Here is a 26274-nt window from a genome sequence, read left to right as displayed (position 1 = left end):
TGCATTTCTCTAATGATCTGTGATGTTGAGCTTTTTTTCATATGCTTCTTGGATGCTTGTGTGTCTTCTTTTGAAAAGTGTCTGTGTCATCTGCCAGATTTTTAATGGGTTTTTTTTCTTATAAATTTGTTTAAGTTCCTTATAGATGCTAGATATTAGACCTTTGTCTGATGCAGTTTACAAAACTTTTCTCCCATTCTGTAGGTTGTGTGTTCACTCTGTTGATAGTTTCTTTTGCTATGCAAAAGCTCTTTAGTTTAATTAGATATCATTTGTCAATTTTCGCTTTTGTTGCAATTGTTTTTGGTGTCTTTGTCATAAAATCTTTGCCCGTTCCTATATCCAGAATGGTATTACTTAGGTTGTCTTCCAGGGTTTTTATAGTTTTGGGTTTTACATTTAAGTCTTTAATTCATCTTGAGTTAATCTTTGTATATGGTGTAAGGAAGGGGTCCAGTTTCAATCTTCTGCATATGGCCAGTCATTTATCCCAGCATCATTTATTGAATAGGGGGTCCTTTCCCCATTGCTTGTTTTTGTCAGGTTAGTCGAAGATCAGATAGTTGTAGATGTGCGGCCTTACTTCTAGGTTCCCTATTCTGTTCCATTGGTCTATGTGTCTGTTTTTGTACTAGTACCATGCTGTTTTAGTTACTATAGCCCTGTAGTATAGTTTGAAGTCAGGTAGCGTGATGCTTCCAGCTTTCTTCTTCTTGCTTAGGATTCTCTTGGCTATTCAGGCTTTTTTTGGTTCCATATGAATTTTAGAGTAGTTTTTTTCTTTTTTCTTTTCTTTTCTTTCTTTCTTTTTTTTTCTTTCTTGAGACGGAGTCTTGCTCTATTGCCAAGCTGGAGTGCAGTGGCATGGCATGATCTCGGCTCACTGCAACCTCTGCCTCCTGGGTTCAAGTCATTCTCCTGTCTCAGCCTCCTGAGTAACTGGGACTACAGGTGCATGCCACCACACCCAGCTAATTTTTGTATTTGTAGTGGAGACGGGGTTTCACCATGTTGGCCAGGATGGTCTCGATCTCTTGACCTCATGATCTGCCTGCCTTGGCTTCTCAAAGTGCTGGGATTACAGGTGTGAGCCACCGCACCCGGCCTAGAGTAGTTTTTTCTAGTTCTGTGAAGAATGTCATTGGTGGTTTAATAGGAATAGCAGTGAATCTATAAATTGCTTTGAGCAGTATGGCCACTTTAACAATATTGATGCTTCCTATCTATGGTCATGGAATGTTTTTTCATTTCTCTGTGTCATCTCTGATTTATTTGAGCAGTGTTTTGTATTTCTCCTTGTAGAGCTCTTTCACTTCCCTGATTAGCTGTATTCCTAGATATTTTATTCTTTTTGTGGCAATTATGAATGAGATTGTATTCCTGATTTGGCTCTTGGCTTGACTGTTGTTGGTGAATAGGAATGCTAGTGATTTTTGCGCATTGATTTTGTATCCTGAGACTTTGCTGAAGTTGTTTATCAGCTTAAGGAGCTTTTGGGCCAAGACTATGGGGTTTTCTATAACAGGGTAATTTATGCTAGAAAATTTTAGGTAATTTCTTATATTTTAGGTAATTTTCCCTGTATTTTACCTAATATTTTGGGTAATTTCATAAATTTTAGGTAATTTCTTATAACAGGGTAATTTTTGCTAGAAAAATGTTGGTCCTGATTTTTAAAATACACATCCACACCCAGGTATATTTACATAAAAAGTCTAATAAGAAGTATACCAAAACATCAACTGTGAGATTATCTCTGGGTGGAAAGATAGCAGTTGATTTTTTAAATGTTACTTTAAATATTTTCTTAGGATTTCCAGAACTTTCTACAATAAGTATGTTACCTCATTTACAATTAGAAAAATAATACGTATTTTTAAATAAGTTCCATCATATAATACCATCTTCAAAGAAACCAAAGTGAAAAAGAGTTAAACCAGTTTTGAGGGGGAAGGGCTATTTCCACCTTCCCAAGGGGCCATGTGGGTAGAAGGCAAATTAAAACCTGAAAGTTTAAAGTCAATCAGTTTGTCTTAATGGGGCCTAGATGGGGGAAAACTTCAGTCATTTCCCTTGCCTGGCACTCTTGTGGTCAGAGGATGAAATCCAATCATGGGGTCAGTTGGGTTTGTACATTCCATGGCAAACCAATTTGGCCATTTCTCTGCATTTCCCAAAAGTTCTCTGACTTCCTAGACAGGAATTGTGAGCACAGGGAGACCTTTATGCTGGTTGCTGCAGCACATCTGGTTTACAGCCTGTGCCAGATGGGCTCCCTTTCATCTGGGAAGAGGGGCAGGAGGGGACACCCGAGCCTCTGTAGGTCCAAGGAACTTCCTCAGTGGAGGCTCTAATTTTTGGTGAAGTGTTTCAAGTTAAGATGTAACTATATCATGTTAGAGTCACAATGTCTCTTAAATTTAAGGAAATATGCTTTTCATTAGAGTTTGCCCACCTCATCTTTAGGTTCATTGCTCCGGCCAAAGATGTTTTGAATAAGCTGTCAGTTGGCTTCTAATACCATCCTACACTATGTAAATATTTATTGAGCATCTATTATGTACCCTGCACTGGAGAACAACAATGAACAAGATAGATGTGGTCCCTGCACTCAGGGAGCTCTTGCATTTGGGGACAGACTTCTGACTTCCTGCCTTCACTAACCCCAGGTTACTTTTGGTTTATACCTGGCCTCTGATTGTACCAATCACTCCATCACCTTAGATGTGCTGGGTTAGAAACAAAATGCTGGAAAATGTTCAAATCTACAAGTCCAATAATACTAAAAGAAGGCTGGGCACATTGGCTCACACCCGTAATCCAAGCACTTTGGGAGGCCAAGGTGGGAGGATGCCCTGAGCCCAGGAGTTCAAGACCAGCCTGGGCAATATAGGGAGACCCCCATCGCTACAAAAATTAAAAAAAAAATTAGCCAGGTATGATGATGGGCATCTGTAGTCCCAGCTACTGGAGAGGCTGAGGAGGGAGGATTGCTTGAGCCCAGGAGTTTACACTTACAGTGAGCTCTGATGGTGCCACTATACTCCAGCCTGAGTGACAGAGTGTGATCCTGTCTCAAAGAAAACAAAAGGAAAAGGAAAGCTATTGCTGGGAGAAGGAGACTGGGTTCATCTGGTGGCTGGGATAGATGGTACTGATGCCAATATCACCAAGGGGAAAGGAATAAAAGAAAAGAGAGGGACTGAGAGGCAAGCACCACTGCAGAAAGCACCACTGTGAAAGGCTCTGGTGAATCCTCCTCGTAGACCGCGTTCAGCCTCCTTCCAGGAACTTCTTCTAGCCGTGCTGTTGCCCACTGAACTCTTCTAGAAGATTGATCTTTTATTTTCCCTTCCTTGCTGAAACTCTGGGGGAAAGGTAGCCAGATTCATCTTCCCCTTTCCCTAGTTACCACCAAATTTCTCCCGTTAAGAAATTCTCTCACCCCAAAGGCCTGTGTAATCCCACTCCTAGACTTTCCTGGACAACCAGCCCAATGGGCCTAACCAAGCCTCATGTCACATCACAAGATATTTCTCTTTATCCAGAAACCGAACAACCAGAAGCCCAGCCACTGAAATGCTCACTCTTCTCTTCCAAACACTATTTAGAACAACTCCAATGCTTTAAGAGCTTAAAATGCCTTTTTATTTATTATAGATAGAAGAAATGGTGTTTTGAAACATTCTCAGCTTATGAGTTTGGTGCCATTCTTCAATTTTAAAAAATGTTAATTCATGTATGCTTTAAATACGGGACTTGTCAGGGTCCAACCAGGAAACAGAATAAGCCTCAGGTGGTTCCAATTAGGAGACTTTTGTGAAATGACCAATTATAGAGAAGTGATCAGTGTTGAGGGAATTCCCAAGGGAAACTGAGGCATCTAAAGACTAGCAGTAGTGGGGATCAATAACCATACCTGGGCCTGAAGTGACAAGGAAAGGAAGCATTGTTGCTGGAGAGGGCTGGACTGCCATGGAGGAAGGAGCTGGTGACGTCCATTGTCTTGGGGGGATGCAGCCTCTATGAGAACCAGGGTGCTGAAGTGGAATAGGAGCAGAGAAGAAATATCTTGACCTCTTTCTTTTCCAGCCTGCTAATCTCTGCTGACCAAACCCAGCTGGAAGCCAGAGGTAAAGGTCAGCCACTCAGGATACAGAACAGGGCCAAAAAAAGTAGAGAATGAATTGGGTGGGGCAGAGGTGGGTGGAATTCAGAGAATAACAAACACCAGGTACTAACTCTCTCTCATACCCAGAATAAGTATTCACTCAGAGCATTGCTTTTCATCACTCTTGCTAAATGTCATTTTATCCGTCAAACTTCTCAAGAATTGTGAGTTGGGACACCCCCAGCCCCACCCCGGTGCAATCTGAAAGTCATGGCTGGTTATCCCTGTAACATGATCATTTTCATTGATTCAAAAATATTCATCGAGTACCTATTATGTACCAGACACCATTAGAAAAAGGTCCCACTTACCCCTCACCCATCATTCTCATTCATAGGGATCATTTCCTCCCATTTTTCAATGAGATTTCAATTAATCCTCTCCATTTGGACCAGTATTTATATAACCACATCTGCTTTACTTTTCTGGTAAATCCCAATTTTGTTTGACTTGATAGTCTGTCTGGACAACTGAATCCCAAAGGCTCTCAGAATCTAAGAGAAAGTTTATAGTTTTTTCTGGACAAGAACTCAAGTTGTTGGTGCCCCAATTTTTTTATTTTTTTAAGCAGAGGCAGTACTTTTGATTCTGTGAAGAACTTTAAAAATAAAACTTGTTCTTGCTGAATGTAGATAATATTTTAGCAAAATTGTCCTTTCTAAGAACTATAAGCAAAACAGTCTATATCAGTGGCTTTCAAAATTTTTCACTGCGGCACACAATAAAAATTCATTTCATGTCTCAACCCAGTTTCATGAAACAAAACTCAACATTACTTCATTTTGGTGCATTCTGTTATTTTCTATTCTATTCCATTTCTTTAAAAAAATGCTGACCAGAACTGGTGGCTAACTCCTATAATCCCAGCACTTTGAGAGGCTGCTGTTGGAGGACCAACTGAGGCCAGGAGTTTGAGACCAGCCTGGGCAACATAGTGAGACCCCGTCTCTATAAAATTAATTATTATTTTTTTTAAATGCCAATAGCAACCCGTTAAATTTATTTTATACTGTATTAATGGGTTGCTTTCTGCAGATTGGAAAATATTGGCCTGCATAATATCTTGGAACTATTTTTAAAATAGACCCAGCAATGGAATCTATATTTGAAGAGTGGTTAAAATGCCCTAAATGTTTATTTTTCAGCCATCATCATGTGCCAATCTCACCATTTTTCTTTCATTTAAAGAAAGTCAAACTGGTTTGACCAGTCGCATTCCCCTATTCTCCCACAGCTCCCCATTCTGGCCAAGGGTCCTGCATTTACTGCCAGTTTGGCTTGTGGCTGGACCCGATTGGCAGCAGGGCTTGGCAGCTGTGGCTTACCAAACCCTATTGGTAAACACAACCAGTGTTTTTTGTTTGTTTTAACCTGAAGAAATCTGCCTATGTTTGACTTACAGTTATTGGGGGAAAGGTTTCACTGTACAGGTGGGCCTGGGTAGGCGCCTGACTCAGGGATGAAGTGATCTCTCCCCACCAACACCACATGGTCTCAGGATCGGGGGCTGAAAATCATAGCTGCTATTCATCAGGCACTTACAGTGCATTAAAGATGTTCTATACAATATCTAATTTAATTCTAACAAGCCAGTGGGTGGGTATTTTTATCTTTACCTTAGGGCAGAGGGAAATACTGTCATTGTCATTTAGACGGGAAGAAACTGAAGTTCAGAGAGATGTCATAACTTCCCGAAGCTCCCACTGGTAGTGTGTAGCAGAGCTGGAGATCATGTTCAGCTCTTATTCACAGTGCTCTAATGCTTCCTCGTATGGCTCTGAACTGGTATGGGGAAAGAAGAGCAGATAGAAACATTTCTTTTTCCTACTGAGGCATTAGATGTAGCATTTGAGGAGGGGAAGTTCTCTTCTAGTTTCTGGGGTTGCACTGGGAAAGATGTAATTCCTGTGTCTGGATTTCTCGTTGGAATTTGGAGTTCCAGGAGTAACTCAAAGAAATAATGGGAAACTAGAGGACAACTAATATTATCTCAGCTTGATAATAAAAACAAACATACTTCTGTGAGCCACGTAGACGGTATATGTCATGCATTACAGTCTCTGTGGAAAAAAAAAAAACCATGTTAAGTCCCCAATAACATATTTTTGAAATAGATTTAATTCATGAATTGGTGGATGCCTACATTTAATGTGTGTAAACCTATCTGGTTGCTTTTTTTCTCCCTAATGATAATTCATTGTGCATTTACATATGTAGAGGAAGAGAATTGGAAACTACAGAAGTAAAATGACATAGGCTTATGCTACAAAAGATAGAGAAGATACAGAAAAAAAAAAAAAGAGTAAGAGAGGGTTGCTTCTGGACTTGTTGAGGCTGTTTCAGAAAAAGAAAGTTAGCAGAGACTTGATGCCCTGAGAACCTAGAAAGAGTTAGCAAGTACATCAAAGACATTGTGACTTTTAGCCACCTTATAGGCAGCTGAATAGTGTTAATGTGGCCGGGCATGGTGGCTCATGCCTGTAATCTCAACACTTCGGGAGGCCGAGGCGGGCGAATCACCTGAGGTCAGGAGTTCGAGACCAGCCTGACCAACATGGAGAAACCCTGTCTGTCCTAAAAATAAAAAAAATTAGCCAGGCATTGTGGCATGTGCCTATAATCCCAGCTACTCTGGAGGCTGAGGTAGGAGAATCACTTGAATCCAGGAGGTGGAGGTTGTGATAAGCCGAGATTGTGCCATCGCACTCCACCTGGGCAACAAGAGTGAAACTCCGTCTCACACACACACAAAAAATAGTGTTAACGTGCTTTTAAGGACCTCTCCATTTGAAATTCTGCTTAAAAGAGCTAAGGCAATAAGCTCACAGTCAAGGTCAGAGACCTAGTATATCTTCTTGGTACTTTAACTTTTTCATTTTCTTTATGTGATATTATTACAGTTATGTTTGATAAGTGAATTAACTAGAGATTTTTAAGCCTAACAGATATTTTTCTATATTATATAAACATTTGCAAGATATCTCTCTGAGTTTTAGCTTTCCAGGACTTAAATAGTCCAAATAGTCCATGAAAGTACTGTTTTGCTCATTACATTAACCAAAATAAAAGCAAGGCAGATCAACTGATGGTTAGAGCTTGAGGTCAGGGTAGGGGTAGGGCTACTTTTGAGATATGTTCCCAAACATTAAACATGGATAATAAAATTACAAAAAAATAGCAAGAAAGAAACCATGAATAAAACCCACATGCAATTATGAAATGATTACATTACATAAGTTGTACAAGTTCCAACATTGGGGACGCACAGAATCAAATGCTTGTAGTGCCTGGGAAGTAATACGTATCCTCAAAAATTCAATGGCTCTGGAAATCTCTTTTGTGTTGTTTTTCAGAGAAATGCCCAAAAGATTTGCAATCAAAACAGTCGAGACCGTGGTTCTATGCAGACGCCGCCTCCGAAAAATCACAGGTGACTTTCTAATGACTTTCTGCTTAGTTTTTGGCCTTATAAACAATGATGTTTCCGTTAGATTTGACCCACTGAGGAGAAAGAGAGAGGGCCAGGATGCTATGAAGACTCCTTCCAGCATCCAGCCCAGACACTCTGTCTTGGGGAGTGGACCATTTTGACGCCCTGTCTGTAAGATGCTCCTTGAAGCCAGAGACCAAGGAGCTAACCAATTTATGTTCTCACTGAAGTTGATATTACAGATTAGATACCAATTCCCTGGGTGAGCCACAGTTTCTGAAAGATGGGCTCTGGATTCTCGAAGCAAGTTCCATTTTCTTCTCTATCAGTCTTGGTCCATGTGTAAAGAAAAGAAAAGAAAACCAGGTTTGGGGCCAACATGAAGAAATGCTATGTAGATACATTTGTTGTGGTGATTAAAAGGGCCGATTCTCATTAAGTGGAATTTGCTCTCTTTCAACTGGACATGCACAGGAGCTGTTTTTTTTTTTTTTTAGTATTAACTTATTTTTTTTTCCCCTTCAAGCTTAGCCAGAGACCTCATGGAGGTCTAGACCCAAGCCAAGCTTGATCGGTTTTAATTCAACCACTGTTGATTTATGGCTTAGCAAAAAATGTCTGAGAATTTTTTTAAGCTAAAAAATTTTTTTTACCCCAACTTGACTCCCTCACATCTCAAATCCAGCTGAAGGGATATTTCTTAGACTTTCAAAAGACAAAGTCATCATTGGAATGGAAGGGAGCACTGAAAGTTTCAAATCCCAGAGAGAAATCCTGTGAAAGTGTATATACAAGTGAAAACAAATATATTGGAACACCATATGACACATTAAATAGGTTCATTTGATTCCCTTTGAATAGAAACTAGAATAGAATCAACCCAAGGCTGGAGAGGAGGTGTGGGATGGGTTGGGGGTGTTTTTTGAGGGATTGCACCAGAAGAGACTCAAAAGTTTTCTCTTTGCTTTTTCTTATAAGCCCCTCTTCCTCTTCTTATCAGCCAGACCAAAAATGATCCATGGTAAATTTTTTTTCTCTACCTGGCTCTGGAATGTACATTGTTATACAATACGAGCAGGAATTAGACTAATAAGCTATTCCAACTGCAAGAAGAAAACCAATACCAAGCCACTGGTGCCTTCCAGCTCTGATATTTAATGGGTCTAACCTAGTTCACAATGTATGAGCCTTTCTCTGCCTCCTGTAACATTCAGGCTGGGCTGTGAGATTTAACCATTTGTTAGCTGTGGGTGTATAATTTGTACCTTCTGTCTTTTCCTGTGTGAGCATCCATCTTTCCCATAAGACTGTAAGCCCAGTGAAAGGAGGAAATGACCAGATATTCCATCTAATTTCCCATGGCCGTGACCTCCAACCTTTCTCTCAATTTCTCACACATTAGTCCCGTGACTGTTTGAGTCCCCCCGCCTCAAAAGAACACACAGAAGGAACAAGGTAAAAGGTGCCTTTCTTCCTAATGCTGAGGAAGAACCAAGGATATAATTCCTGATAATTGCATTGTACTCTTCTTCCTGAGGGATCTTTGAGAAGCAGGGAAGGGGCACTCTCTGCTATCATATATTTGTGCACTGTGTGCTTCTCCACTAAGTGCATATCTTCATGAAAAAAATTACTGGTTATACAGCAGCTCCGCTCATGAACGTTAATACACATCCAATACTTAGACTGCCTTGGCTCAGACACAGAATTACTGCTTTTACTTCTAATGCTTTAAATTCCTTCCATGGTTTTAGTTTTTCAATGTCAAGAACAGGCTTTCACTCATCTCTCCTGTGACTGCAATGAATTCCTTAGAGACCAAGGCCACATCTGTGCTGTACATTAGCTTTCTTGCCTTGGACATCGTCCTGGTTTCATATCAGATAAACAGATTAATGGGGAATAGACCTGCCCCAGAAAACAAATGAAATAATGGGACAGAATTGTGTTTAAGTACAAAAAAGTCTGATTCTTGTTATATACACTTTATATACACACCCCACCAGTGTTTATAACTGAATTTATATGAACAACATCATGAAATTTATTGAGCATTTACATTATTCTATACACTATCCAAAGCACTTCATAGACATTATCTCATTTAACTTTCACAATTCTATGAGTAGTTACTATTTACAATTAGGTTCTATTGCTATTAAATTTGTACCATCAATATTCAGTATGACTCATTTGGTCCTTACCTGAGGTTATGATGTCTTTTGTGTGATTATCTTGTACTGTATGAAGGCTTTGCAGTGTTTATTATATGTCTCATTTGTGTTTGTTGTATTAATTGCTACAAGAAGGAGATCTCCAAGACCAGTTGCTTAAAGAACAGAAACATGTATTTCTCTCTCATGTAAACATTTAGGAAGCAGGTTTCAGATTGGCTGGTGTCTATAGTCCACATAGTCATTCAGGGACCTTAATTCTTTCCAAGTTTTTCCTTTACCATCTCCTAGGTGTAGCCAGTGTTAAGGCACCAGAGCAGAAGTGGCATCTGTCACTTCTACTTACCTTGGAGAAAACTTAAGTCACATGGCCATAGCTAACTCTACAGGAAACTAGGACATGTATCCACTGGGTACCCATGTGTCTAGCTATAGTTTTATTACTATGAAACAAAGGGAGGACTGGAATTTAGTGAGTAGCTCACTATGTTCATCATAGTCTTCAATAAATAGATTGTAAACAATTGGAAAGCTAGGCCTGTGTCTTATTTATATTTGACCCTATCACAGGGCTAAGCACCTGCCACAGAAATCACAGTGCTAAGCACCTGCTCATGTGCCAGCACTCCCTACTCTGGTGTAGGGATGTATAGGGTTTGTGATGCCAGATATGGCAAATGAACCACGGCACTACTCTTCCCTGAACTTGGGTATGCCCTCAGAATATTTTGCAGTACAGTGCCCCTGGAAGCCACTTGGAACAGGTGGGAATTGGCACAGCATCTGATTCCTGTTAGCCCTCCCTGATTGTAGGTATTCAAATGTTAAATAAAGAACCATAATAGTTTTCCCTCTATTTGCATGGAAAAAGATATGTTAGTTACTGTGGTGATTTTAACATATGTCTTCAAATTCTTTGACACACCTTCCTTCAGGAGGTAGAGTTTAATTCCATTCCCCTTGAATGTGGGCCATTGGTGAGTCACTTATAACATAGAATGTTGGCCAGGGGCAGTGGCTCACGCCTGTAATCCCAACACCTTGGGAGGCCGAGGTGGGTGGATCACCTGAGGACAGGAGTTTGAGACCAGCCTGGCCAACATGGTGAAACGCCATCTCTGCTAAAAATACAAAAATTAGCTGGGCATGGGGGCGGGCACCTGTAGATCCAGCTACTTGGGAGGCTGAGGCAAGAGAATTGCTTGAACCTGGGAGGTGGAGGTTGTAGTAAGCCAAGATCGTGCCACTGCATTGCAGCCTGGGCAGCAAGAGTGAGAATCCATCTCAAAAAAAAAAAAAAAAAAAAAAGAGTGTTATAGAATGTGGCAGAAGTAATAATGTTATGTGGCTTCCAAGCCCATCATTAAAAAGTTACAGCTTCCACCTGGCTCTCTCTAACACTTAATGTCTAACATTTGAAATGCACACTCTGGGGAAGGCCAGCTACCATGGCATAAGGACACTCAAGCAGCCCCGTGGAGAAGTCCATGAGGAGAGGAACTGAGGCCTCTTGCCGACAACCGGCATCAACTTGCAAACCACATGAATGAGCTACCTTGGAATTGGATTCTCCAACCTTCGTACAGCCTTTGGATGATGCAGCCCCAGCCAACATTTGACTGTAGCCTCATGAGAGACCCCAAGCCACCTGGCCAGCTAAGCCACTTCTGAATTTCTGGCCTATAGAAGCTATAGAGATCATAAATAGTTGTTTTAAGCCACTAAGTCTTGGGGTTATTTGCTATGCAACAAATAATATAGACAAATAAATAAATAAAATAGTTGCCTTCTCAGAATGGGAATTTGGAGAGTGTCAGGAGAACTATGGGAGGCGTGAGGGATAAAAATTGTCTAATTATTTTTTGGGTTGTTGTTTCAGTGCTAGCAGCTCCTGACTTGGACTGGACCAGAAATGAGCTCATTTTATTAGGTTGCACAAAGCCGGCTTGATCTTTAAGGAAGAATCATCAATAGATTCACAAGAAATGGAAACTTAAAGTTATTCTGTGATTTTTCCCAACCAGCTAGACCACAAGAGCTGCAACAGCTCCAAATTTCTCTTTCTGATTCCAAGACACCTCCCAAACCATACTCATATCCTGCATATCCACATGGCCTTGTCTCAGTCATCTGTAACTGCTCCTGGGATTTCTGGTCCTACCAAGCGCTGAATGGAGATCTCATCCATCCACATGATGCTGCTGCAAAATGTTTCCCTCCTCTCCATTTCTCATGGTCCTGTTTTCCAATCTAATTATCCCTTATACTGCAACTGGGTGAATGGGGATATACCCAATTTCCTATCAAGTCTGTGCCTGCTCTTGTGCCTAAGGCAGGGGTTCTTAAGCTGGACTGTTATGTATGATTATATAATCATTAGAGCTTGTTTTGGGGCAAGGAACAGAAACACACTCGAACTTTTAAAGCAAAGATAGACAACTTATTATTGAGATTCAGGGACATTCTACTACATTAAACAGTAGGAGTGAGCCAAGCTTCATGGAGGGTTGGAGTTGGGAAGTGGGAAGTCTGCATAAATCTTCTTGTTTCGTGGATCTCTGCTTCTCTCTGGACCTCTATGTCATTCTCACTGCATACCAGATCTCTCTGATATTTAGTCTATGGGGCAGATGCAGAGAGTTACCCACAGTGCCCAAATGCACACATATGACAATCCAGACAGGCTGAAATTCTAACTCTTTCTCCATTCCAATTCCAGACTCCTAGGGTAAGGACTTGGATGGCTTTTGGGAACTCATCATAATGGGTAGATGAGAGAGAGTTAAAGGAGTCAATGTAAGATGAGGTACTTCTAGCCGGGCATGGTGGCACATGCCTGTAATCCCAGCTACTCAGGAGGCTGAGGCAGGAGAATCGCTTGAACCCGGGAGGCGGAGGTTGCAGTGAACTGAGATCACACCATTGCACTCCAGCCTGGGCAACAAGAGCAAAACTCCATCTCAAAATAAATAAATAAATAAATAAATAAATAAATAAATAAATAAATAAATAAATAAATAAATAAGATGAGGTACTTCAAAATTTGTCCACTATAGTGTATGCATACATTTTGAGGGGATAGTGTATGTTATTCTGAGCAAACTACTTAAGTCTCTGGGCTTCCATTTTTTCATCTGCAAGAAGAAAAGAATATGTTTAAGAACAAATAATCTACATTTGCACTTAGAATATACCTGCCAAATAATGAGTACTCAGCAAACATTAGGTGTTACCAAACTTTGCACAATGAGCTACTACTAAGAAATTAGGCAGTACCTAAATCCTCATTCTCCATAGTTGAGAGTTAATGGATAATATGAAAAAATCATGAAAGTTCTATAAGCTGTTATTTATAAAAATGGAGTAAAATATAAGAAATAGTTGAAAAGATAGTAAGTAGTTACCTCTGGGAACAAGAACTGGGAGTGGGGAGAGATGGAGTTATTTTAAAAATTATAAACCTAGTAGTACTATTTGACTTTTAAATTCATTTAGTCAGTGTGATCCCAATTTTGTGTTACTAAACACACATACACACACCCTTTATATATAGTATATGAATGACAATACATATTATATACATGTATAATATATAACTATTACATTGTATACCTACATCTATGTGCACTAAAAATATAGAAGAAAACATACAGAAGTCAACTATGGCTGTCTGTTGGAAGGGGGAGGTTAGGGTTGCAGGTAAGTTTTAGTTTTAATTTGACCTGTTTTCCCTATTTCCCAAACTTACTGTGAAGAAGACACATTGGCTCATTATTGTAAATTTTTTAAGAGGGTGAGAAAGAGACAGGAAGGAACCAGGAGATACGGGTTCAACCCCAGCTGTGCCACTAATTCAACTAATTCACTGTGATCTTGAGCAAACTGCTACCTCCCTGGGCCCCTGTTGATCCAGCCATAAACACAGGATTGAGCTGAGCTCTAAATAATAACAATGCAAAGAGCTACCATTTATCCAAGACTTACTATGTTGCCAACTCTGTGCTAGACACTTTAGTTACACCGGTGGTTATCAAACGCATTAGAATCACCTGGAGAGCTTTTTGAGCCACAGGTTGCAAAGCCCACCTCCTGAGCTTCTGATTCAGTGGGCCTGGGGTAAGGCCTGATAATTTGCATCTCTAACAAGTTCCCAGGTGATACTGATGCTGCTGACCTGAGGATCACTGGCTTATTTAAGACTTGCAAAAACCCTGCGTTATATTCTTCATCCTTTGGATGGGGAAACTGAGGCTCAGAGAGGTCACACAGTGTCAGAGCTATGATTTGAATCCGAGACTATTTAAATCAAAGCTCTTGCTGTGATACTGCCTTCCTCTGAGGTTTCCTCTCAGTTTCAACTTTCTATGTTTCTAATTTACAAACAACAAAACCCACACATCTGAGACCAAATCAAAGCTCTTCAGAAAAATCCCAAGAAAATCCCGACATGTGCAACTTCTGCCTGGAGCAGATGAGTCTGGCGCTGAACACCAAGAGGGAGGGTGATAGACCGCGGGGCCGACTGGCTTGCATGAGGCTAGCGAAGGGATTGCAGCTTCATTAAGGCACCCCTGCAACTGACTTGAACTTTTCTTTCTCTTATCCTACAGTTTATTTGGCATTCTCTGGGTCTCTTAATCCACAGTCATTTGGGTGGCAAAAAAAAAAAAAAAAAAAGTGGAAATGAGTTTTCATCAATGTTGACTTTTGTGGTGTCCCCAGGAATGGTTATTTTCTTCCCTTTCTCCCTAGTGTGAATTCTCAAGTAAGTAGCAGATGATTTCAAATGCATGCCGATTGCAGTGGCCAGCTGCCAGGAGAGAAGTGAAAATAAACTGGTGACAGGAAGTGTCTCAGTTCACCGAAAGGGCAGCGAGGATATCGTGGAGCAAGCCCATGACACTCCTGGGTCCACATGCTGAAAGACTTACCCGGACGGGCTGTGTAGCCACAAATCTCCTAGTAATTCATTAAGTAAGGGGAAACGCTCCCAGAAGCATTTCTCTCCTCTCCTAACACCCTTTGTCTTTTAATTTCCAAACTCCGGGTTCATTCCTATGTCAAGCGAGCCTGGGTGAGTCTCTCTAAACAACTCCTTCATTCGTGATGGAACACACTGCCACAGACTAATGCTTTGACTCTAAGTGTTTTAACAGGCTGAGGTTTCCAAGCTTTAGGATCACAAGACGGATATATGATCGGTGTGAACTAGAAAATAGCATCAAAAACAGCATGAAGGATGGTAGAAAGAAAAGCGAGTTACATGGAACTTTGCCCAGTGAAGGGCTTACAGGCTGGAAGAAAAGTTTCAGGGATGAAAAAGTATATTCGAAGTTAGTAATAAGATAAAATAAGATGATAGAGCAAGGTCAAACGTATCAATAATATCAATAAATGTAAATAGGCTTAATTTACTTACTAAAAAAAAGACTTCCACATTGGCTAATATAGCAAAATTTAACACTGCTCTACACAAGAGACACACCTAAAACAAGAGGTCCTGAAAGGTGAAAAAAAAGAAAGAAAAAGATATTAAAACAAATGCAAATTAAAACTTAAAAGCAGTTACAATTTTGATATCTGACAAGATGGAATTTAAACCAAAAAGCACTGAAGGATGCAAGAAGGAGACTTTAAAATACTAAAGGTAACAATTCACATTGAAGATATCTAAGTTATTAACATTGAAGCACCTAACAACTAAAGATGCGGGAGAAATGGAAACCCAGATAACTGGTGATTTTAATCCATGTCCGTCGATCCAAGAGAGATCAAGTGGACAATAAGGATACAGGAGATGCAAATGTAACCAATAAGGTAGATCTTATAGATGTATGTAGAAACCTGGACACCGATAGTGGCAAAAACACCTTCTCAAATGACTATACTTTGGGCCATAAGGAAAACCTCACTAAATTTCAAAGAACAAAGAAAATACTCTCTGATCACACTACAATAAAGTTAATAATTATGAACAAAATTTAAAAACCAAAATTATTAATGCTCAACCAAATAGAGCATTAATAATTTCCTCTACAATAGACTAGAACATGTTAACTATGAGTTTATAATATAGAAACCAACTGGCAAAATACAAAAAGAAAACAAAACCACAAAAACCAAAGCATAAACAAAATTAGAAAACCAAACAGACCAAAAAAAAAAAAAAACTGAAAAGACTACTCTATCTGAAAATCAGGAAAAAACCATGTTACAAAGCAGCTGTTAGAGATAGAAGAACAACTTGAAATTACAGAATTTCTGGAAAAGAATGATAACGGAAACACAAATAATCAAATATAGGCTATTCAACTAATGCAATTAATAAAGGAAAAAGTTTAACATTAAATATCTATGTCAGTAAAAATGAAAATAAATGAATTAAATGCCCCATTCAAAAAGCAAAAAAAGAACCACAGAGTGAGCCAAAACGATCTAGAAGGAATTAATAAAGATGAAAGCAAAAATTAATAAACTAGAAAGTAGAACTTAAAAATAAACCTAAGGCTGAAACAATCAACAAAATATACAAAGCACCAACTAAACTGGTCAAGAAGATAAATGAGAGGCAGCATGGACACATAAGATTAGAAATACTGTGTGTGGGTAGATGGGTAGGACCATCAAAGCAGAGGAAATCCAAACTAAAAACAGAGACTGTTTTTTTTTCAACTCTATGCAGAATATTTGAAAATTGAGATGAAATGGATAATTTTCTAGAATAATGCAACTTACCTAAATTGGTCTCCGTAGAGACACAAAGTCTTAACAGACCAATTACCACAGAAGAAATGAAGAGCTGCCAACAAAAAGCGCCAGGCCCTGACAGTTTCTCGGGAAAATTCCAGCAGACCTTTAAGGATCAGCTAATCCTAATACTACCTAATAACAAAGAAAAAGAAGAAAAACTTCAGGTAATTTGAGTTTTAATAATTTATTCGACAATGGACTAAAACATGTAAACTATGTTTAATGTTTTTGAGTTAATAATATAAATATCAACTGATAATGACACAAAAACAAAACAAAACAACAACAAAACTCATTGGTCACTTTGGATGATGCCAAGGATATTCATTTTGAAAGTTGGCCACAAAGAATCAAGGATTGCTGGGCTCAGCGGCTCAGAAGGAACACTTGAGCCCAGGAGCTTGAGACCAGGCTGAGCAACATAGTGACAGCCTGTCTCTACAAAAAAAAAAAAAAAAATTAGCTGGGCATGGTGGCATGCACCTGTGGTCCCAGCTACTTAGGAGGCTGAAGTGGGAGGATTGCTTGAGACTGGGAGGTTGAGGCTGCAGTGAGCCGTGATGGTACCCGTGCACTCCAATCTGGGAAACAGAGTGAGACCTTGTCTCAAAAAAATAAATAAATAAAAATAAATAAATAAATAAATATTTACTTTGCTTTTCCTAGACAAACTATATCTCACAATGAGGTAAGTTTTTCTTTATAGAAACATTCTAGCTAATACATGGAAAGTACCGATAGGTTTAAAATACCATTCTTTTGTAACCCCTGATGAAATTTGTGGATCTGGGCTATGATCATCAAAGGCTGTTCACTTCTCAAAGCGAGAGATTAAGAGACAGACATTACATGTGTCCCAGTGGAAGTCCACCATACCATCTATAATGTATTCTTGACATGGAACTTCTAATTTACAAGAAACACACAGTCCAGGGGATATGTGAACTAATACTATAGGGATGCAATCAGCAAAATCCAGGCTATGGAAACTCTATAGGACAAATGATTCAATTTCCTAAACAAATGAATTACAAGGAGAAAAGAAGAGATGCAGGAGGAATCTATAGATTAAAAGAAATTTGAGAAACCTGAACCAATCCAACATGTGGATGCAATTTGGGTCCCGATTCAAACAAACTAACGTTTATGAGACAATTAGGGGAAATTTGGACTTGGTAATATGATAATATTAAACATTATTAATTATAAAAGGTATAATATTGGAATTATAATTTAAGAGAATCTGTATATTTCAGAGATGTATGCTGAAATATCTGGAAATGAAATTATATAATGTCTGGGATTTGCCACAAAAGATTGAAGGTAGAAATGGGAGAGAAGGAGATGGGGCTATAAATGAAATAAGATTGGCCAAAAGTTAGTATTTAAAGAAGCTGAGTGATGGGAACATGGAGGTTCACCTATACTATCCTTTTTTCCTTTTTATATGTTTGAGATTTCCCAAAGTAAAGAGATTTTTGTGGTTGTTTTGAATTAGTTGCCATTATAGGTGATTGTTATTGTTCCCTTTATACTTATCCCTGTTTTTCAAATTTTTCACAGTGATAGTGGTTTGCTTTAAATCATGGGAAAAATGCTTTTTGGCAGTAAAAGGAACAAAAGATTTAGTCACTGCCTAATTTCTTAGTAGCTCATTGTGCAAAATTTGTTAACACCTAATGTTTTTCTACTGCTTATTATATTCTAAGTGTGTATGTGGATTATTTGTTATTAAATATCTTCTTATTTTCTTCTTGGAGATGAATAAATGAAAATTCAGAGACTTTAAGTAGCTTTCTCGGAATAACACAGCTGGGGCAAGGGATAGAACTAGAATTTGAACTCGGGCTGTCTGGCTCCAAATTTTATTTTCTAAACTGTTATGTTGTTTAGCAAAATTGGCATCCTCTCTCTTCTCCCTCAAATCGGAGCTGCCTGTGCATGTGCTGTGAAGGTGGAAATGAGCCTGGCTCTTCTTCGAGACATTATTAGCCGGGTGACTTTGGGCATGTCACTTCATTCTTTGAGCTTCAATTTTATTGCCTATTAAAATAAGACAGGTGGAGAGGGTTGGAATATTTGATGCTGGCTCTTGTTGCTTACCAGCTGTGCAACCTTGGAGAAGTTGCATAACCTCTCTGAGCTTGGTTTTCCATCTCTGAAAAGAGGATTATTATTCCTACCTCACAGGGTGTTTGAGAAGAAGAAAGGCCATCTGTGAAAACTGTGGGATAAAATAATAATACTATAAATGATAATTGTCATTATTCTTCTCCTAGAAGAGTCCCTGAGTCTGGAAGGGTAGGGAAAAAGGACCCACTTAACAAGGGAGGCTTTCCTGGGCCTTCCACGTCCATGCTAACTCTCTATGGAGAGGACTTTGCAGTAGCACAGGCACAGGATGAAGAGGGCCCTCGAGTCTTGAACCAGAAGGGAGCCTAATAATTGTGGGAGCCACCATGTTTTGAACCCCTACTATTCTAGATGCTTTACAAATATTCCCACAATCAGCCTTGGCTCAGCCTAGCAGGGCAGATATTAACAGCATGCCCATGGCTAGTTAAGTGAATAGAAGTGCCAGGATTTAAACTGTGCCTCTTTCTTCTTTATCACTTTGCTTTGGTTATACTTAACCAGTTTTTTAATCCTGTGTGCAATAGGGTCTTATTATTGCATTTAACATGAAAATACCTAGGTCACCAGTCAAATAGATTATTTTCAAGTATAAAGCTAATACATGCTTACTATAGCAAATAAAAGAAACAGTCAGAAAAATAGAAAGACAATTCACTCACAAATTCACTACCCAGCATTCAGAGACAACCATGCATTAACATTTTCTTCTAGTCTTTTTTTTTTTTGTAGGTTTTTCTTATATAATTGAGATCAGGCAATAGTAAATACATTTTAAAAACCTAAAATCATTGAAATAATGAAATGACCTTGGATTGGAAGGACCTCAGAGTAGCATCAGTGTATTGAGGTTGGTCTATTTCATTGGGTCTCAACTGTGTGAGATTTTGCCCCCAAGGGGATATTTGGAAATGTCTGGAGACATTTTTGTTTGGGGGGGTTGCTACTGGCATCTCGTGGGTAGGGGGCAGGCGTGCTTATGAACATCCTACAATGCACAGGACAGCCTCCACGAGGAGAATTATCTGGCTCAAATGTCAATAGTGCCAAGATTAAGAAACCCCTTGTCTATCTGATTAATAATTATCAAATAGAGTGCTTTTGTTGGTGTTGGGTACAGGGGGCTGCATCCTGCTTCTCTCCATGGCAACAAATCAAAATGCGGAGGAAGCAGCATGATTGAGTGGCGGGGAAGGCCTGTAGCTTTGACTGCGTCCCAAAGGGGTCAGGATCTCACGTTCTGCTTCTAGGTAGGACTTTGGCCTGTCTCTGTCAGTGATGCTTTCCCAGCCAGGTGACATCCTCACTGCTTGGTCAGGGGTCAGTCATGACCATGGGGCCTGAGAGGGAAGCTGGGAGTACCATTCCCACTGACTATGATCGTCAGAGGTCAGAGACACTGTGGAACTCAAGAAGAGGACACAAACACTTCTACCAGAAGAGGGGTCCTAAGTCTATCCACACAGCCACCGGGGTGCCATGAGAACTGACCACGTCCTAACAAAGAGAGGGCCTGGGACTGGGGAGGCTCTGCACGTCAGCTCCAATATCTCTACCTCCTCCCACTGTGAGGCAGCTGGATCAGGAACCACTGCTGGTGAATCCGGAGGAGAAGAAGCAGAGACTTCTCCCCCATGGATTAGTGTACCAGGGCTGCAGTGACAAAGTACAACACACAGAGCGGCTTACACAACAGAAATTGATTCTCTCACATTCAGGGGGCTGGAAGTCTGAGACCAAGCTGTTGTCAGGGCTGTGCTGCCTCTGAGGCACTAAGGAAAAATCTGTTCCAAGCCACACTCCTGGCTTCTGGTAGTTCCTGGGTAGTGGAGGCACTGCTCCCGTCTTCATGTGGTGCTCTCCCCATGTGCGCGCCTGTCTCCAGATTCCCCATTTTCATAAGGACACCAGTTATACTAGATTAGGGGCCCACTCTAGTCCGGTATGATCTCATCTTAATCACTTATGTCTGCAACAACTATGTTTCTGAAGAAGGTCACATTCTGAGGTACTGGGGTAAGGACTTACATCTACAAATTTTGGGGGGACACAATTAAACCCACAACAGACCCCATGTTTGGAAAGTAGTTTCAGTGTCCCTAGCCAAGTAGGAGGATCTGAATCATGCTGCCTGCTTGTGGATGCTCCTTGGTGATAGACTCTTTCCTTGTAGATGTCTGTCTCCTGGAGGGTCCCCAGACCCTTTTAGTACCTGGAAGAGGTAGGGATGAGGGAGCCACTCTGAACCCCAGCTGGACCAATGTCCCCAAGCAGGACTTAGATAAGAGGACTTATGTGTCAAGGCAATGGCAGTGGAGGAGTTAGCCCACAGCCAAGAATCCATGTGACCTAAACCCAAATGGAGAAAAAAGCAAAAAGGAGGAAGGGAGGTTGGAGATTGGGGGTGAGGTGTGGACAAGAAAGGACAGTTGTGCCCTGGCACACTCTGCAAAGGAAGTCCTGTGGGCTGCAGAAGATATTTTTGCACCCACACTAGTTAAATAGATTGAGGTTTCCCAAAGTGGATTCTGTGCCAGCTCCATGATAGATTAAATAGGTATTACATGAGGAAGAGGTTCCGTAGCAAAATAAGTATGGGCAGCAATGCTAAACTGGATTTTAATTTCGACAGCAAAATTTTCAGAACTTTTAATATACTAATATGGACTGTACCTCTTCAAGAAGAGTGAATAGTAATCGGCATTCATCTACGTGATTGGATCACAGAAACTTTTTTCTCAGGAGCACCTGGCAGGATGCATTTGAGAAATGTTGAACTAGTGATGGATGAGCCCATTGTGAACACAACCACAGAGCTGGTGGATGCTATAGATGATATGGCATAATATGAATATTAGATAATATTGGAAATTCCCAATTGACATTATCACCATGCTATGTTCCACCTTCCCTAGATCTTCCCTCAGTTGCTATCATATTGGATTCCCTTGGTTTGAGAAACATTTCTTGACGTTTATACTATTTCTTGGGAATAACTGATAAAATCATCAACCTCGATGACACAAGTTAGCAAAGTCATTCTACATAAACCACAGGCCTAGCACCAGCTATAGACATATATCCCACTTTCCCAACCCAGCCCCTCTAGCAGGCTCCCACCTACTTATCCAAGGTGTTGTGGGCCCCCAGAAACCTGCTTAAACCAACGTGGAGCAAAAACCATCATTACAGGACCCTAGAAAAGCCTCCTGGCTGCCTGTGATAAGGCATACTGAACAGACAAAAGGCCTGAGGCTCATTTTCTTTTAACTCTTTTTTTTTTTAATAGTACAAACTTAAGGATCTTTATTCAGGCAGTAAAGTAAGGAACAGCAAAGTGGGAGGGCTACACCATCACCGTGGCAACAGAAAGCCTCAAAAACTTAAAGTCCTTCGACTTCTGTTGGTCAGGCTCTTCCTAGCTCAGAAGAAACACATTTTAACTGGCTGAGAACAAGGCCAGGCAGCCTGGGCGCCGTGTGGACGGGCGGCTGCACACGTGGCCTCTGGTCAGTCCTGGAAGTGCGTGGTGAGGGCTTCCAGCAGCTCCTGCTTCTTTAGTGCACTCTTCAGCCCGTCCACCCGGCAGGCCTCTTTCAGCATGGGCACAGTGAATTTGCCCAGCGTGCCCTTGCTGATGTGGGTCTTCAGCTTCTCTTCTCAATACTCCATCTTGGGCGTTTTGCTCCCAGAACCTTCGTTATCGTGCTTTCTCTTGGTAACTTTCCCTTCAGGATTGTAATCTGGCAGGTAAACAAGCTCTTTAAACTCATCCACCAGGGATCCCAGTCTTTTGTTCATTGCTTCAACCCTGGGCAATGTCACATCTACTGCTTGTTCAGGCTCCATCAAATCCAAGGCCAAGGCCTCCAGGTTCCTGAAGTGCTGCTGCAGCACGGGATTCTCAAAGCTGTCACTTCTGTATATGAAGCAGAGCTTCTGAATAATAGCCTTCATCTTGTCCATCTGCTCTGGAGTTGCCATGACCTTGACCTTTTCAGTAAAGGGCATCTTTGCTGGGCGCGGTGGCTCATGCCTATAATCCCAGCACTTTGGGAGGCCGAGGCGGGCAGATCACCTGAGGTCAGGAGTTCAAGACCAGCCTGGCCAACATGGCGAAACCCCGTCTCTACTAAAAATACAAAAAATTAGCTGGGCATGGTGGCAGGCATCTGTAATCCCAGCTACTTGGGAGGCTGAGGCAGGAGTATTGCTTGAACCTGAAAGGCAGAGGTTGCAGTGAGCCGAGATTGCTCCATTGCACTCCAGCCTGGGCAACAAGAGTGAAACTCCAGCTCAAAAATAAATAAATAAATAAATAAATAAATAAATAAATAAATAAATAAATAAAATGGCACCTTCATTTTATCATCAGTAAAGGGTAAAAAGACCAGCTGGAAACCTGGAAGAGTCACCTGAATTTTCTGGTCATCCAACTCCTCTTCCTGTGGCACCAAAGCCACAAAATAAGGGGGAATGTTCCTGTGGGGTGTGTATCTGCACAATGCTATGACCTCCTTCTCCAGACACTTGATGAGCAGAGTGCTGAACAGGATTGAGCTCCCAATCATCAGCGACTCCTCAGGGTACACGAACAGGGAGGGCCTCAGGTAATGGTGCTTCTTCAGCATTAGCAAGGGTTTAAAACCCATGAGCATCAAACCTGGATCATTAAACCATTTTAGCTCTTCTGTTTCCTCTTTTTCCGGTATAATCTGATGACTTCCACAGATCTGAGACCTCTTGGTATCACTAGGCAGAAGCAAACTGCATGTATTTGTGTTAAATGTCTGGGTCTTTGTTTTTTTTCTTTTTTTTGGTGGGTTGGGGGACAGAGTTTCGCTCTTCTTGCCCAGGCTGGAGTACAATGCACAATCTTGGCTCACCGCAACCTCCACCTCCCGGGTTCAAGTGATTCTCCTGCCTCAGCCTCTCGAGTAGCTGGGACTACAGGCATGCACCACCACGACTGGCTAATTTTGTATTTTTTTTTAGTAAAGACGGGGTTTCTCCATGTCGGTCAGGCTGGTCTCGAACTCCCGACCTCAGGTGATCCGCCCGCCTCGGCCTCCCAAAGTGCTGGGATTACAGGCGTGAGCCAACGCACCCAGCCAGGGTCTTGGTTTTCACTAGTTCATTTGTTTCCTGATGGAGCTTTATTGGAGGAGGCTTGAGAGCCTTCTGGACCAGACTACAAATGCCCACAGAGATCACTATATCTTTATTGAGCTTCAGCTTTAACCTGCTGAGTGCTTGCTTCCTGATCTCCTTGGCGCAAAGCTTCTGCAACAGGTCTTCTAGCTTGCTGGATTCCTCAAAGCGAACCCTGAGGTCCTCATCCTCCGCTATGTTGATGGTATCTCTATAGAACAAGGATATGTCAAAGCCCCCAGGTTTCTTCAGGTGCATCAAGTCAAGGAAGATGCCTGTATCTCAGAGATCACCGGCCTCAGTCTTGGCCCGGCTGGTTTTAGCACTGTCATTGCCATGGGGGTTGTCTTCACTGGTGAACAGCATGATCCTCGTATGACTTACCTTGAATTGGACATCACTAAAGAGGCTGGCACAGATGCACAGCACTTCACTGAGCGAGTAGTCAGATCTGTGGCCCATCAGGTCTTGGAAACGTTTTTGTCCCTGCTGCCCCTTAAACTGGTCAAGCTCTAGAATTTGTTTTGCACTTGGATTATCCAACTCCTGTAAGATGTAAATTTTTAAAAATTCACTGAATTTTTGTCTTTCTCGGTACCATAGAACACCACTGCCAAGAGATCTCGATCACTGCTTGTGATCTCACTGCTTATGATCTGTTTATGATCTCACTGCTTATGATCTCACTGCTTATGATCTCACTGTTTATGACCTCACTGTTTATGATCTCACTGCTTATGATCTAGGTGTTTATGATCTCACTGCTTATGATCTCACTGCTTATGATCTCACTGCTTATGATCTAAGTGTTTATGATCTCACTGCTTATGATCTAACTGTTTATGATCTCACTGCTTATGATCTAGGTGTTTATGATCTCACTGCTTATGATCTGTTTATGATCTCACTGTTTATGATCTCACTGTTTATGATCTCACTGCTTATGATCTCACTGTTTATGATCTCACTGCTTATGATCTAAGTGTTTATGATCTCACTGCTTATGATCTCACTGCTTATGATCTCACTGCTTATGATCTGTTTATGATCTCACTGTTTATGATCTCACTGCTTATGATCTCACTGTTTATGATCTCACTGTTTATGATCTCACTGCTTATGATCTCACTGCTTATGATCTCACTGTTTATGATCTCACTGCTTATGATCTCACTGCTTATGATCTCACTGCTTATGATCTAACTGTTAATGATCTCACTGCTTATGATCTAACTGTTTATGATCTCACTGCTTATGATCTAACTGTTTATGATCTCACTGCTTATGATCTGTTTATGATCTCACTGCTTATGATCTTTCTTACTGCTTATAATCTTACTGCTTATGATCTCACTGCTTATGATCTCACTGCTTATGATCTTACTGTTTATGATCTCACTGCTTATGATCTCACTGCTTATGATCTAACTGTTTATCTCACTGCTTATGATCTGTTTATGATCTCACTGCTTATGATCTTTCTTACTGCTTATAATCTTACTGCTTATGATCTTTCTTACTGCTTATGATCTTACTGATGTACACACTTTGGATACACTGGATGCTCATGTCAAAAGGAGTCAAATCTTCACTCTGAGATTCAAACATAGCGCTGGAGGCATCAACCAAAAAAATCAAACTATGTCTTCCTGAATATTTATAGTCTCCACTTGCTTCAAGGTTCTCTTTTTGTTCCTCTTCTGCTTCTTCATCGCCCTCGATTTTGTAATACAACTCCCACCCTGACATGTTGGCTACTGTTCACTTTGGCTCAGGGAAGTGACCAACTGGGACAGAAGACAAGAATCTCTTTTCACTTTTAACCAAAAACAGGTCATGCATTTGAATTCCCTGCCCCCCACCGAAAAAAAAAACAAACAAACCTGGGGACAGGCAGTTTATTTGGGTGGTGATCCTAGGGAGCCCAAATGAAGAAGTAGGGAAAGTGAGACAGGGAAATAAGAAAAGTCAATAATGGGTACATTAATGAGCAGGGCTCTTATGGGCACCTGAGGTTCAGTCTCGCTGGGGCACCTCTGGGAATTCATGTGGAACACTCCTTGGAATTGTGCCACCAGAGGATGGGGTGGCTGGAGCATTTGGCTACCCACTCACCTTGCTCGTCGTCTGAAGCCTGCCCCCTGAACTGGGTTGAATAGTGTGCCCCCAGAAGTCATGTTCTTTCTGGAACCTCAGAATGTGACCTTATTTGGAAATAAAGTTGTTGCAGATGTAATTAACTAAGATGAAGTCAGGCTGGGCACAGTGGCTCATGCCTGTAATCCCAGCACTTTGGAAGGCCGAGGTAGGGGGATCACTTGAGATCAGGAGTTCCAGACCAGCCTGGCCAATATGGCAAAACCTCATCTCTACTAAAAATACAAAAACTACTCAGGCATGGTGGCAGGGCCTGTAATTCCAGCTACTCGGGAGGCTGAGGCCAGAGAATCACTTGAACCCAGGAG

General features: G+C 41.0%; 1 protein-coding gene across 1 annotated transcript; it reads right to left on the bottom strand.

Annotated features, from left to right (window-relative positions):
* Positions 1 to 22168: 22168 nt before the first annotated feature.
* On the bottom strand, positions 22169 to 25558 carry LOC116478673 (X-ray repair cross-complementing protein 6-like). The gene is given in 4 exon segments (XM_032170098.3): positions 22169 to 22669; positions 23017 to 23448; positions 23771 to 24355; positions 25355 to 25558. Coding segments are annotated over 4 exon segments (1722 nt in total).
* Positions 25559 to 26274: the final 716 nt, after the last annotated feature.

Source organism: Hylobates moloch, unplaced genomic scaffold (assembly GCF_009828535.3).
Source record: "Hylobates moloch isolate HMO894 unplaced genomic scaffold, HMol_V3 SCAFFOLD_3, whole genome shotgun sequence".
NCBI classification, from domain to species: domain Eukaryota; kingdom Metazoa; phylum Chordata; class Mammalia; order Primates; family Hylobatidae; genus Hylobates; species Hylobates moloch.
Note: the sequence above shows the minus strand (reverse complement) of the source record. Positions and strands in the feature narration are given on the sequence as shown.